Source organism: Papaver somniferum, chromosome 3 (genome assembly GCF_003573695.1).
Source record: "Papaver somniferum cultivar HN1 chromosome 3, ASM357369v1, whole genome shotgun sequence".
In the NCBI taxonomy this organism is placed as follows: domain Eukaryota; kingdom Viridiplantae; phylum Streptophyta; class Magnoliopsida; order Ranunculales; family Papaveraceae; genus Papaver; species Papaver somniferum.
The window spans coordinates 20,016,800-20,029,506 of NC_039360.1; the positions used below are offsets into that span (position 1 = coordinate 20,016,800).

At 36.6% G+C, this 12,707-nt stretch overlaps 2 protein-coding genes and 1 long non-coding RNA gene across 3 annotated transcripts; 1 reads left to right on the forward strand and 2 right to left on the reverse strand.

The window, feature by feature from the left end:
* Positions 1-3,214: 3,214 nt before the first annotated feature.
* On the reverse strand, positions 3,215-4,664 carry LOC113359117. The gene is made up of 3 exons (XM_026602803.1): positions 4,177-4,664; positions 3,985-4,075; positions 3,215-3,520 (listed from the first exon to the last, which is right to left on the reverse strand). Exons 1-3 carry the CDS (start codon positions 4,662-4,664, stop codon positions 3,215-3,217), a joined length of 885 nt encoding a protein of 294 aa, XP_026458588.1.
* A 1,005-nt stretch (positions 4,665-5,669) lies between these two features.
* Positions 5,670-6,059, reverse strand: LOC113362246. Its single transcript, XR_003365653.1, has 3 exons — positions 5,988-6,059; positions 5,848-5,892; positions 5,670-5,750 (listed from the first exon to the last, which is right to left on the reverse strand). It is a non-coding gene; the product is annotated as an uncharacterized LOC113362246 (long non-coding RNA).
* A 2,679-nt stretch (positions 6,060-8,738) lies between these two features.
* On the forward strand, positions 8,739-12,329 carry LOC113355456 (RGS1-HXK1-interacting protein 1-like). The gene is made up of 7 exons (XM_026598316.1): positions 8,739-9,175; positions 9,400-9,452; positions 10,811-10,894; positions 11,507-11,559; positions 11,653-11,717; positions 11,814-11,872; positions 11,994-12,329. The coding sequence occupies exons 1-7, from the start codon at positions 8,764-8,766 to the stop codon at positions 12,081-12,083; spliced, it is 816 nt and encodes a 271-aa protein (XP_026454101.1). The 5' UTR covers positions 8,739-8,763; the 3' UTR covers positions 12,084-12,329.
* The last annotated feature ends 378 nt before the right edge of the window (positions 12,330-12,707 follow it).

Genomic DNA, 12,707 nt, shown 5'->3' on the forward strand with positions numbered 1-12,707 from the left:
CTTGAATCTTAAATCATATTTTCATTTAACGGTGAATATTGAATGCTTTGTTACTAAGCTATCTTAGCTTTGATTGAAAGCAAACCCTGATCTGAAAGACTATATAAGGGAGAACTCTAGCCACTGGAAAACCTAATCCCGACACTTTCCTGTGTCATAGTTCGACTTGAGTTGATTCTCTTTTAACTTAGGTTTTTTCAAAACCCTATTAGGTTAATGACTTGAAGACTTCATTTGGGATTCGTGAAGCCAGACTATTTTCTATGTAGTTGTGTGTTCTGATCTTACTTGTTATATCGTATTGAGTATTATCTTCTCTAAGATTTGCTTGATATTTATCTCCGATAGGTAAGATATAAAAAGTAATCACAAAGCTCTTCGTCTCATTCTTTGTGATTCCACAATAACTTCTTCTACTATCATATAGTTAAGTTATTGTGAGGTGATTGATATTTCTAGGCTACTCTTTGGGAGTATAAGACCAGATTATCAATTGGTTCGTGTTCACCTTGATTTATCAAAAGACGGAACAAAACTTCGTAGGTACTTCTGTGGCAGACATATTTATCTATCATAATAGACTTATTTGTGGGAGACATATTTGTTTATAAGTCTTCGACTTTGGGTCGTATCAACTCTTTGTTGTGGGTGAGATCACCTAAGGAAATCAAGTGCGCAGAATTCGGTGTGGTTCTAGAGGTGTAAGGAACGTGATTGTACCTTAATCTGGGTGAGACTTGGTTAGGGATCAACTACATTACAGTACGAAGTTAACTTTTCGTAGGCTAGTGTCTGTAGAGGCTTAATATAGTGTGGTGTTCAAATCTGTAATAGGTCCGGTGGTTTTTCTGCATTTACATGTTCCTCATTAACAAAACTTCTGGTATCTGTGTTATTTCTTTTCCGCATTATATTTGTTTATATAATTGAAATATCACAGATTATGCGTATTTCAATTAATTGGTAAATCCGACCTTGTTGTTGGATAGGAATTTATTTGCACTTGGGCATTGGTCTTTAGTACCGTCCAAGTCATTTCCCATATCAATCAGGCTCACATATTTCTATCTGTTTGATTGCAGATTGTATTGAGAAATTGAGATTAATCTCTTTGATATATTTCCTTATTGAGCTGGCTTTTAAGTTGGTTCTCTTGGAATTATATTAGAGTTAGTCCATACATATTGTCGAACGAATTATTGGGTGTGGTTGTTGTACCCCCGCTTTTTCAGAGAGGTAAACTGGCTAATGGTGCTTCGGAGGTTGTGAAGTTTTTTAAAAAAGACTAATAGTTGTTCTATTGACTCTATTTATACCTTTGCCAAACCTTAATCTCAAATCAGTGAGATAAGGATGAGAAATAGGATAATTAAGCATTTTTCGCCTAATATCAGGAATAACTAAAGATCAATCATAATAAGTATATCCTTCGTAGCTGATTTCTTGTGACATATTGTTCTCTTCCTGAGTGAGTATAATGATACTCGCACGTGTCATAGATTGCCGGACCAAAACCCCAATTGGTATCCCCCTATGTTGTGACTCAGTCAACTTTGGATATGATGTGTCATATGGAAAGGTGATATTCTCCATAGTCGAGATTGACTGAGGTGGATGAATGTCACTTTATGCATGTGATGGTCGGCCTAAGTTGTGTGGAGAGATTGAGGAAGATTAACATCAATGTGTGTCACATGAGGAACACAAGTTTGGATAAAGTCAGGTATTAACTTGATGGTCATTTTTCGTAAGAGACCCAAGGCATGAACAAGTATGTAGAGAGGTATATATATTTCTTATCTAACCATAAGAGCAAAGGAAAGTCTTTGTCTAATCAAAAGAGCAAGGAAAGCCGTTTGTCGAACTAAAAACGCGGACATAATAGTTCTTTTATGATTGGACGAAGATTTTATATTTTTTGTCCAACCATAAAAGTATGATAAACAGTTATCCAACCATAAGATCAAGGAAAATTAGCCTTCGAACAAAGAGTGGAGATGAGGCTACTCATAAAAAAAGTTTAAACCTGATGTCTATCTTTGAGAAAAATAAATACCATGAATCCTTTGTAGGATGAATAATAAAAACTGAGCAATATTGTAGGAAGATGAAACAATTTTCTTTAGATGAAACTGTCGTTTTGTTTTGTTTTGGTAAGCTTTGTCTTAATAAGACTAACCTGAATTTTCTCGATAAGGCATACCTCAAAGATTGCCTTACCTCGATAAGGCGTGTCTTAGTATCACCTACCTAGAATCTCTCGCTTTACCTTGGTAATCCTTTTCACGATATGTTTTGCCTAAGAAATTGGCTCGTTTTGATAAGCCTTGCCTTGGTAAAGCTTATCTGAAATCTTGTCTCCCGTAAATAAGCCTTGTCTAGGTAAAGCTTTTCTAATTCTTCATCTTTACTCGACTTTAGTTGTGTTTTACGATACTTTTGCAAGTTTAAGCCATATTCATTAGATTTAGGTTCGGTTTGACCAAGTAAACCAGTTCATACATCCTAGCCGACTTAAAAAAATCGTTTTACCTTTCGTAGAAAAAGCACCATCCACACCCACTAATAAGAATTTTGAGATCTCTCCTATAAGTGAATTCCACCATCAAATGATAACCCCACCAAAACTCATTAGTCTATGATTTTTCATAGTTAATTTAAGGGTCATTTACAGATATGTCAAAATTCTTTTTTTATAAAATTCTTTTGCAAGTTTAACCCATTTTCTAAAGTTGTTTATAAAATAATTCCGTTTTTTTGGTAACTTACAAAGTAGTCCCGTTACAAAGATTCCATCCAGTTACAAGTTAACTGGTGTTAACTGACATGTGGCAGATTTAGGGTGACCTAAGATGCCCAATGTACCCTTCAGTTAAACTTTTTTCCTCGTTTCTTCAGGAGATCTCATCGAAAAACTTTGTCCTGTTCACCTGTTAGAAACCAGACAGAAGAACCATAAAATCATAAAAACATAGCAAGGCAAGCTAATGACACTAATACTACCATTTATTGATAACATTGAATCAAAGATCCAATACTCAAAACATCCAAAAACAATATCTCTGGGAGGTAGCTAATATCCAAAAAAAGTAAAAGATAAACTAAAACTTAACCAAATAAACAGAGCAAATGCAGGAAGTTTCATAGGTCTCACTTGAAAGCAAACAAAAGACATCCTAACCAAAACTAGTTTCAAGTAAATCTTCAGTGAACACTACTGCTGAGTCGTAGCTTTTCTTTGCTTCTTCGTTGCAGGCATAAAACCACCAGCATTTCCAGCTTGTGATGATGATTGGGATTGAAATGCCAGTCCGCCTTCTTCAGATGTAGACCTATTTCTCTTTGTATTAGAGCCAATTGCACCACCAGGACAAGTTGTCTTGTTGTGACCAGGCAGCTTGCATTTGCTGCAACACCTGACTTTCTTCTCGGATAGGGTCTCATTATAGGCCTTCCTTCTGTTCTTCCTAGGCCGGCCCGGTTTCCTAATGAGAAATGGAGGAACAATAGTTGTTCTTGGCTGTATAAGAGAAGAACAAAGGAAGTTAATATTGCATAAAGAGATCAACAACCTAGTAAGTAATAGGTGTACAATAATCCTCCCAAGTAATAGACATAGCAAAAAAAAAACAAAGAATGAATGATAATACTAAAAATGATTACTTAGCCGCCGCAAAAATTAAACATCCTAAATATCTACACTATATATGTTACTGCAGGGTCTGGAATCCGGCTTCCAAACACTAAAATCCATTAAGTAGCTAGGTACAGGGTTCATACAAGAACTGAGAAGAATTGAGTTCAGATATTTCACAGAGTACTTTGAATTCATGTATCACAATTGTACTTTTAAGTAGATACACACAGATATTTAAGGTAAACCTAATAATGTAATGTAAAAGGTTGTCTAAGTTCATAGTGCAAACATAAATCAGATCCAATTAAGGACAAGTAAACATGAATAGTTGAGAGTTAGGAAAAAACCTCATCCCAGTCCTCAGGCCCTTCCAATGGCACTATATCAGGGGAATAGGTGGTCCTGTAGTTATCCACTAAGTAGTATCTGGCACAATACCTATAAAAATGCACACAAGAAAAACAAACAGGTTTAACATTTCATATATTGGTAATAAAGAAAGAATCATAGATAAAATTACATGTGTTTTGCACACTTACTCAACCCAATTGGGCCTGATTTGCTGCAGAGCACAGACTGCGTGTTGACAGGGGAAACCCCTCAGCTGCCATTGCATGCAGCTGCAAGTATGTTTCTCAAGGTCAACAGTGAATATCGTATTATGTATGCTTGTGACTTCATAAAGCTTGCCAGCAACCGCTCCTTCTACCTTATCTTCCCCTGTTTTCTTAAACATCTTCTTCAATAATTTTTTGGCAGTAGGAACCAAATCCCCAGAATCCCATCCAACACAAGCATTTCTTCTCTTGTAAAACAGCCCCATCACCAGCTGTCCATACATCAAAACTAGCTTGCAGACAGGTTTCTCCCTAATGTTGGTTATCATGTTATTGAAACTTTCATAAAAGTTGTTACTCAAGTGTTCACAAGCGCTCTTTTGGTCAAAAAAGGCCCTGCACCAGCTTTTAGGATCCTCGCCCATCAAATACTGACAAGCACTAACATTCTCTGACATCATACTATCCATGTGTGCCTACAGTTGAAACATATTCAGTGTTACAAGAATTTTACTTTCTAAGAATAAAAAATGTCACTCATTTCATTTACGGACTAAAACAAACCTGAAAGTGTTTAGGCTTATAAGCTCTAGCAGCATTCCAGAATAGTGTGTGTAGTTTAGATCCCTTGTAGTGCATTTTGAAGTTTGCATACATGTGCCTGCCATGAATATAGAACATACTTTATGTATTTTGTAACAATAAAATGATCAGGTTGGAGGTTAGTTTGTAACCTGAAGCAGAACCTATGTGGTGAAGTAGGGAACAACTTTTGGACAGCGTCTCTCAAACCCTTCTGTCTATCAGATATGAAGTTGATTGGCTCAACGGGATGATCAGCCAATCTATGCTTGAGATTATTCAAGAACAAGAACTAGTTCTCCGCACACTCGTTTCTACAAACCATGATACCCAAAGGAACCAATCCATTCTGCCCATCAAGAGCAGTGGCAGATAGTAGACAGCCACTATACTTTCCCTTCAGGTGACAACCATCCAGCCCAACCACATTTCTACAAATTCTGGATTTGCACATGAATTCCTCCCATAAGGATCCCCAATACAAGTGTGGTGCAAGTGGAAATCTCTTATGCTCCAAGTCGCCTCACCAGGGATCCTCCTTGCAGATATATACTACGTACATAGAATGGGCTCTCCAAAGCCTTTACACACAGCCTTGATTCTAATATTATCACTCTTACTAAACCTGCATTCTGTCCTAGTAGATACACAGTATTTTCTGAGATGTTTCTTAAAAGCGGTCTTGTCTGGAAATTCCATCCCCTCATCAATTCTGTCATCAACTACAACTTGTATTTCATTTTCTGGTTCAGGGAATAACTCATTATCCACTGAATCAGCAACAACAAGGAAATCTTCAAAATCACTGTCATCAAACCAATGTTGCCCATTATCAACCACTCTAACTTCATGATTAGGTAATGGCCTACCAACCATTTCAGGACCATAATGATCTTCCGATCCATTAGAAATTTCCTTCCCTTTACCCTTTTCAATCTCAAAATCAATCAGTGGTTCCTTAACTTCTTTGACAACTTCAAGTCATGACAATCAACAAGGAAAAAGTAATTAACACATCGGGTATCATTATATCATTATAAAAACCAATTTTAAAAGAGAAACCAACACTACCTTCAACTTCATCATCCGTCTCCAACAACTGGTCATAATGATCATCTACATGTTCAGAGGCATATACAAATACACATTAATATCAAATTGTAAACATAACATAATCGATGAATTCTAAAATTTCAAAATATGAACATTACCTTCATCGTCTTCCTCACTATCCTTACCAGCACTGCTTTTCATACTAAAATTGTGTAAAAACTCCTTCCAATCAGCATCATCTTCACCCTCACTGTATATGAGTGGTTGGCTCCATGGTTGGTCTTCCGGGTGACAATCATCTGCATTAAGATTCTGAAGGTGCAACACTGATTCCTTAGTCGCATTGACAGCTTCTTCAACAACATATACTTTATCCGCGGCTGATTTCCAGAATTCAGTACCTAGTGAATCATCATCTAGATTCACAATTCCCTGACTGCTAGCCTGTGTCGGCTCCTCAACATGGTTCTCAAAATCCAGAACCATCTTAGTTAAACTAACACCAACCGTCCTCTTAGCTTTTTCAATCAGCCTTGGGCTTTTCCTGGGAGATAAAGTTGTCGTTGGACCTTTATGAGGTGTTGAATCCCTGTTACATAATAGAAGATTATTATCACTAAAATATATTCATCATATGCTACAAAAAAAACCTAGTTTATGGCATGGTTTAGCACAACAAAATATGATCCCTTACACAATAGGGGCTAACTATCAACTAATAGAGAAAACATCATCTTTCACTAGCATAATAAGACAAATCACCTGTCATTTTCTTTGTCCTGTCTCCAAGTATTTGCAACCATATGTCCAGAATTAGGTCCCATGTAACTGCAAGAGAACAAAAATAATAAGTCACTAGTATTCAAAATAAGTTATAACAGGTTTGCATTAGAAAATTCACACACAAAATGCCAAAGAACTCTCATAAACGGATACATATATGATCAGTAGACTTTCTCAAATCTCTGTGTGCATCATCCAATTATTTCAAGACACGCAACAAAAAGAAAAGATTCGATTCAGGAACTCATTAATCAAGTGACAGATATCCCTTCCTCTATAAGCATACGAATCTCGGAATATAACTTCTCAATCAAAATCATTTCTTTGAACCTTTCCGAAAATAAGACGATTCTTTAAAGAGTATTTTGGACCAAACTACTAAAACCACAGTACACATACAACAAACAGGATATGCACATGGCACTCATAGAAGTGTAACCAGAATTCTCTTATATCAATGTAAGATTTCAACTCTTATGACTCTTATATACAAACATAATTGACTGTATGAAATTGAAATTTTTTTTTCTATGAAAAACCAATTCATTAAACGACAACCCTTGCAAGAGGATCATCTTATCTGTATAATGCTTTTTTGGAGAATGGAAAAATGAAGGTTATCACACCATTTACAAAAGAAGTAGATAAATTTTTTTTTATCAAGCACAACTTCTAGACATGATCACATTTCTGCATCCTCTGAATTTTAGTTTTAATTCAAAATCTCATACTAAGCCACAGAGGCATATTATCCATACAAAACCACCAAAGTACCATTAATAGACCAATTCAGTAACAAAATTCATGTAATGTTCATCAACAGAACACTTATCATTCCATAAACTACTGTAAAGATCTAATTGTGATTATCCCTAAATCAAAAACCCTAATTTTGAAGTCGATTTGAAAAGCCTTAAATTGAAAAAATTGAAAACCCTAATTTGAACCAGTAAGAAATCCCTAAATCGAAAACCAAAAATTCATAATAACAAAGATGAAAAGCATAGTTAGCTAATGAAAATATACCTTTTAGTATATGCAGCAGAGTTCTTGTTCAGTAACTCTTCATCAACCATTATCTCCTTCCCCATTTCTTCAAAATACAGAAATCACTCGCCTAAAATTACTTAGGTTTTCTCAATAAACTTCACTCTTATCAACTGATTTACGGATAGAAACAAACTTAGACATTGATTCTTTATATACTGATAGAGTAACAAAATTCTGAGAAAAAGCCTAACTAATTTCTGGTGTGAAATATCTTGATAAGGATACATTAGATGCAGTTGTTTGGGATATATCCTAAATTCATGCACGTAATCTTCCCAAACCATATCTTTCTCACCACTCTCCCGCCATCTTCTCTAACAACGAGATCTACATCTGATACTAACCTATTCGATGGAGTTGAAACGAAGAAGAAAGGCTATATGCGTCTTTTCCCATTACAAGATATTAACACTTGGACTAACACCTGGACTTTCAATTGACAGCTCAACTAGGTCCCACTTATCAAACAATTTTGACTGTTTACTTTAAACGACAGGATAGTTTTAATAGTGTCGAAAAAAACGGGGCAAGAATGTGTATCGGCCCATATCTGTGGGATAGAAATGACTAATTCCCTTAATTTAAAGCCACGTTTTCAAACGAGTCAAATGTGCAGATCCAAGACTTACACCATGTTTGTTTACTCCTGACTCATCTGAGTCGTCTGGATCTGAATCATCTGGATCTGAGTGAAATCACCTGACTCATCTGGATCTGAGTCGATATGTTTGTTTTGTGTCAGATCTGACTCATCTGACTCGGAAATAAGTGAGTCAGTGGTTTGGTCCCATGAGTCAGGGGTATTTTGTTACCTGACTCAAATGAGTCCGAGTCAGTGGTTATGTCTGAGTCAGAGGTCGAGTCAGGTCTGACTCAAAATGGAAAACAAACGGTCTGACTGCTGACTCGGTCCGAGTCAGGGGTTGACTCAGATTCAGACGCCGAGTCAGCTGCAAACAAACAAGGTCTTAGTCGGTTGGTGAGATGGACTCGTGGGTTAATGGTCACTGCAGAAGGCCCATACCCAGCCCCAAGATCAGGCTACCTTTTATATCCCCACTAAAAGAGAAGAAAAAACAGTGAGAAGGAGAAGAAGAAGAAATGGGGATGATTTCTACAGAAGAAGACTCCGGCAATGAAAATAAACCAGAGATAATTGGGATAGTAGAACCATCAACCCTAAACCAAGGTGGTGGTGGCGGAGGATCAGTTGAAGATATGTCATCTCCATGGATTGATTACGCAATCCAACAAGCTAAATTCATTCAGAAAACCCTAGAAGAAAACATTGATTCAACTATTCAGTATTCTGGATCCCGACTTTGTGAAATCCGTTCTACTTCTTCTGCTCATCTCCATCAAACTCTTGATTCTTTGAAAGAAATGAAGTCGTTGTATGGTGATTATGAAGATGTTTTGTTTGGGAAGTTAAAAGAAGGTATTGTTGTTGCTGCTTCCCATCAAACTGTCACGGCTGGAGCAGCAGTTGGATTAGGGTTATTGCTATTGAAAAGTATGTTCTTCTCTTATGGTATTGTTATTTGATTCGAAATTTTAAATGTTTGTTATTAAGAGTGAAAAAACTGTGTTCATGTCATCACATTTTGGGTGAAATTGATAATATGATTAGTTTGAGTCTCTGTTATGTGACTAGCGTCGGAAATGATTCGATTTATCTGGTAATGTTTATTGCAAATGTATGTCTTTAACAAAATGAATTTATTTTTCGCAATGCAGGGCCGAGGCGTTTCTTGATCAACCACGCTTCGCGTCTTTTCATGAGTGAAGAGGTAAGTTAATTGTTATATGTTGTGCTTTTTATGTTAATGACGCTGAAAACTTATTGTAAGAGTTCGTATCATAGTGTGTATTTCATATTCTATTCACTGTACAAAACTTGGTAATGTGTGAATTCACCTCAATCGTCTTAGACAGTTCATCTTATAAGTTAAGGAATTTCCCCCCTTAGAGTTTTTTTGATGAACAGATGAAACATATATATTAAGTCGCGGCAAGGTTTACATCAAACTTTTAACAGAATTTGGCGACCCATGGCATTTTTTGACATATGTCCAACTCTTCAAAGCAAAGAGATGGAGTTGGGCTTTTGAGTATGTTCTTAGCAAGAAAGTCGGCCAATCTATTACACTTCTTATTTACATAACCAAACTTAAAAACTCTTAGAATGCTGTCTATAGCTATTTGCATCGTTTAGGATAGCTCCCACTCCCCAAGTCACAGAATTTCTACCCTCGACAAAGTAATCTGTGACATCTCTATCGTCTTAAGGAAGAGAACTTTTTCTAACTATAGCTTTAAAACCCACTTTACAGCTTCTCTCCCAGCTCTGGCTGCAGCTTCCTCGCTGCTCCAACATCTGCCCACAACATTATTACCACTATTAGAGATTCTAACCAGTCCATTAGAAAAATCATGAGAATATTTATCAAAGGCCGCATCAAAGCAAATCACATCCTTATCAAGGTTAATATTATTTTCTAAGAAAAGAGGGTGCTCATCACTACAAGGCATTTTCTCCTTTGGGGTGATTCCCTCAACTTTGTCTCTCTGAATGAGTGACAGGCTGTCTTGTTTAATTTGGTCTATTAGGGTTATAAGATTTTGTCGGATTTTCTCAAAGGCCACTTTACATCTAAACTTCCATATATAATCTTTTTTATCAAGGTTCTTATTGTTTACCCAACCAGTGCACGACTCCTTGAAATTTGAAACAGCTTTAGTAAGGTCGAGCACTCTCCAAATAGCCTGTGCATAAACACAATCACAGAAGAGATGTTTAGGGGATTCAATAACATTGCTGTTACACCTGTTACACATTATGCAGTTGGAATCAATAGGCACAAATCTAGAAACTTTCCCTTTTAACAGGTAGGTGATCAGTAGTAGCTCTCCACAGAAAATGGAAGATATAAATGCTGATTGGGTTCCTCATAAACTCACCTTGAATTAGTTTAATTGAAGGTATAAAGTCTCATGTTGACTGGGTGTTTCTGTTAGATGGAAATTTGGAGCAGATGCATCAAAATTCAGAACAATAGCTGATTCGTTCTTTATGATTGGTCTGGCGGTTATTTTGTAGTAGGTAACATCACAAGCATTTTGTTCATAATATTTTGTCTTGCAACAGGCTTTGCTGTCCAGAGCTGAGGGTAAAGTGAAGGAATTGCGACAAGCAGTTGACCTTGTGAAGGCTGAAAGTGAAAAACTGGAGGTATGTTTTATCTTTTTGGATGTTTGCATATATGCTCATTTAATATTATTATGCAGTTAATAGTTTTGGTAATTCTTCCACAGCTTCTAGTTTTGCTTCGTTTAGACCATCCACAATGTCGCCAAAATATAGCATGCATGTTATAATTTTTCTTACAGTGGTCCTTGCTAAAGCTCAATTATAGCATATATGCTAGAGCTGAATGCCAAATTTAGCAATATGACAAGGGCTAGTTCTGAGAACTGGCCTAACTTGACGCTAGGTTTGAGAACTGTCCTAGCTAGATTCGAGAACTGGCCTAACAACGAGGTTAGGTTTGAGAACTTTTTTGGTATATGGGGATCACTCGGAGAGTTAGTTTCACTATAAGGATGTCTTTGAGAACTAGCCTAGCATCATGATCCTTCTACGATATAGTCCGTGAAAATAATTTTTTGCCCACTACGAGTAATGACTTGCTATACCCAACTCCAAAGTTAAATTTAGCTTGTAGTTTAGCTTTTACCATACACACATTGTGGATGTCTAAAATGGCAACACTCTATCCAGTCACATGATGTAGTTGTAGAGCCCATTTGCTTCCGTATTAAAATATTTTATGATTGCTTACAGCAAAAGGCTCTACAAGCGGAAGAGGAGATGCGGCGAGGAAGAACAAAACTTAGGTCTGTTGCAGCTATAAGTTGAGATTTAGAGTATTCATCTGGTGTCTCAGTGATTTCATGGTTTCATCTGTTTAAACTGGTTTTACAATGCAGACAAGCTGGAGATCAGATTCAAGGTGTTATTCGTTCTGCGTATAAGATTGAGAAACAAGCCAGAGGTACACAAACATTTCTTCCTTAAAATACTTGCTTAGTTGACAATTCAAATCTCGTGTCCAGTGGAGTTTTATCTAAAAGCATTTTCTTTCGAACAGGCTTGAAGGATATTGTTGGAGAACTTCCAAGTAGAGAAGCATCTCGATTTCGGTCACAGGTCAGTTGCTCGCTTAAGTTCTAATTCGTGAAATCTGAAGTGCGTTACTCATGCTTCTCCAGAGACTTTTTTGTTTTCTTTGTAACAATGAATACTGATTTTGCCCTGTTGATTTTTCAAGGTTTCCAACTTGGCTTCTGAAGCTAAACGAGAAAGAAATTCTCTTACTAAAGAGGTGTCAAGGATTAGCAACTATGGAATATCAGTTTGATACATTTTGTCCCCTGAAATGATTGCTACTACCCGGTCATTTGAATTTTGAGAATTATTACAAGTTTGTAACAGGTTATCGCCAAATAAGATGTAAAAATTTTAAATATTTTTTCAAGGCTAAGATCATCTATGCATTAGCATAGTATCTTGATATGCAAGTCTTCAATATTACAGATCTAGGGGGGAAGAGTGAAAGGCCTCAAAACTCATGTTGAATAAACAGAGTGAAATGCTCCTTTACAAATGTTTTTATGGGATGGGAAAATGCAAATCGTGCTACTGTCTGAAAGAATACCTAAACGAAAACAGGAAACCAAGCTGAATGAAGTGGACAAACAAGAACTGGTATTTACACATAAATGGAAACAACAAAACAAGTTGACTGAAATACACACATATGGCAACTGGTTACACACCTCAACTAGACCAGGAACCCAGAAATACACACGAATAAAACAAGACTGACATGACTTTAGCAGTCTACTTGGGTGTAATCCCCTCAACTGTAATTATTTATGTTGACTTTAGCGTTCTGCTTGGAAATTAAGAAAGTACTTGCCAAGAGTTTTTTGGAATTCAAAGTCTAATTTCTTTGTTTTCAAACTACTCAAGAAGCACCCTT

Excerpts from the sequence above, each read along its gene's own strand:
- LOC113355456 (XM_026598316.1), top strand. The coding sequence starts at position 8,764 with ATGGGGATGATTTCTACAGAAGAAGACTCCGGCAATGAAAATAAACCA. Across the intron at positions 9,176-9,399 it reads AGGGTTATTGCTATTGAAAA|GGCCGAGGCGTTTCTTGATC; the intron begins GTATGTTCTTCT and ends TTCGCAATGCAG. Across the intron at positions 9,453-10,810 it reads GTCTTTTCATGAGTGAAGAG|GCTTTGCTGTCCAGAGCTGA; the intron begins GTAAGTTAATTG and ends GTCTTGCAACAG.
- LOC113359117 (XM_026602803.1), bottom strand. The coding sequence starts at position 4,664 with ATGGATAGTATGATGTCAGAGAATGTTAGTGCTTGTCAGTATTTGATG. Across the intron at positions 4,076-4,176 it reads ATCAGGCCCAATTGGGTTGA|GTATTGTGCCAGATACTACT; the intron begins GTAAGTGTGCAA and ends GCATTTTTATAG. Across the intron at positions 3,521-3,984 it reads GGCCTGAGGACTGGGATGAG|CCAAGAACAACTATTGTTCC; the intron begins GTTTTTTCCTAA and ends TCTCTTATACAG.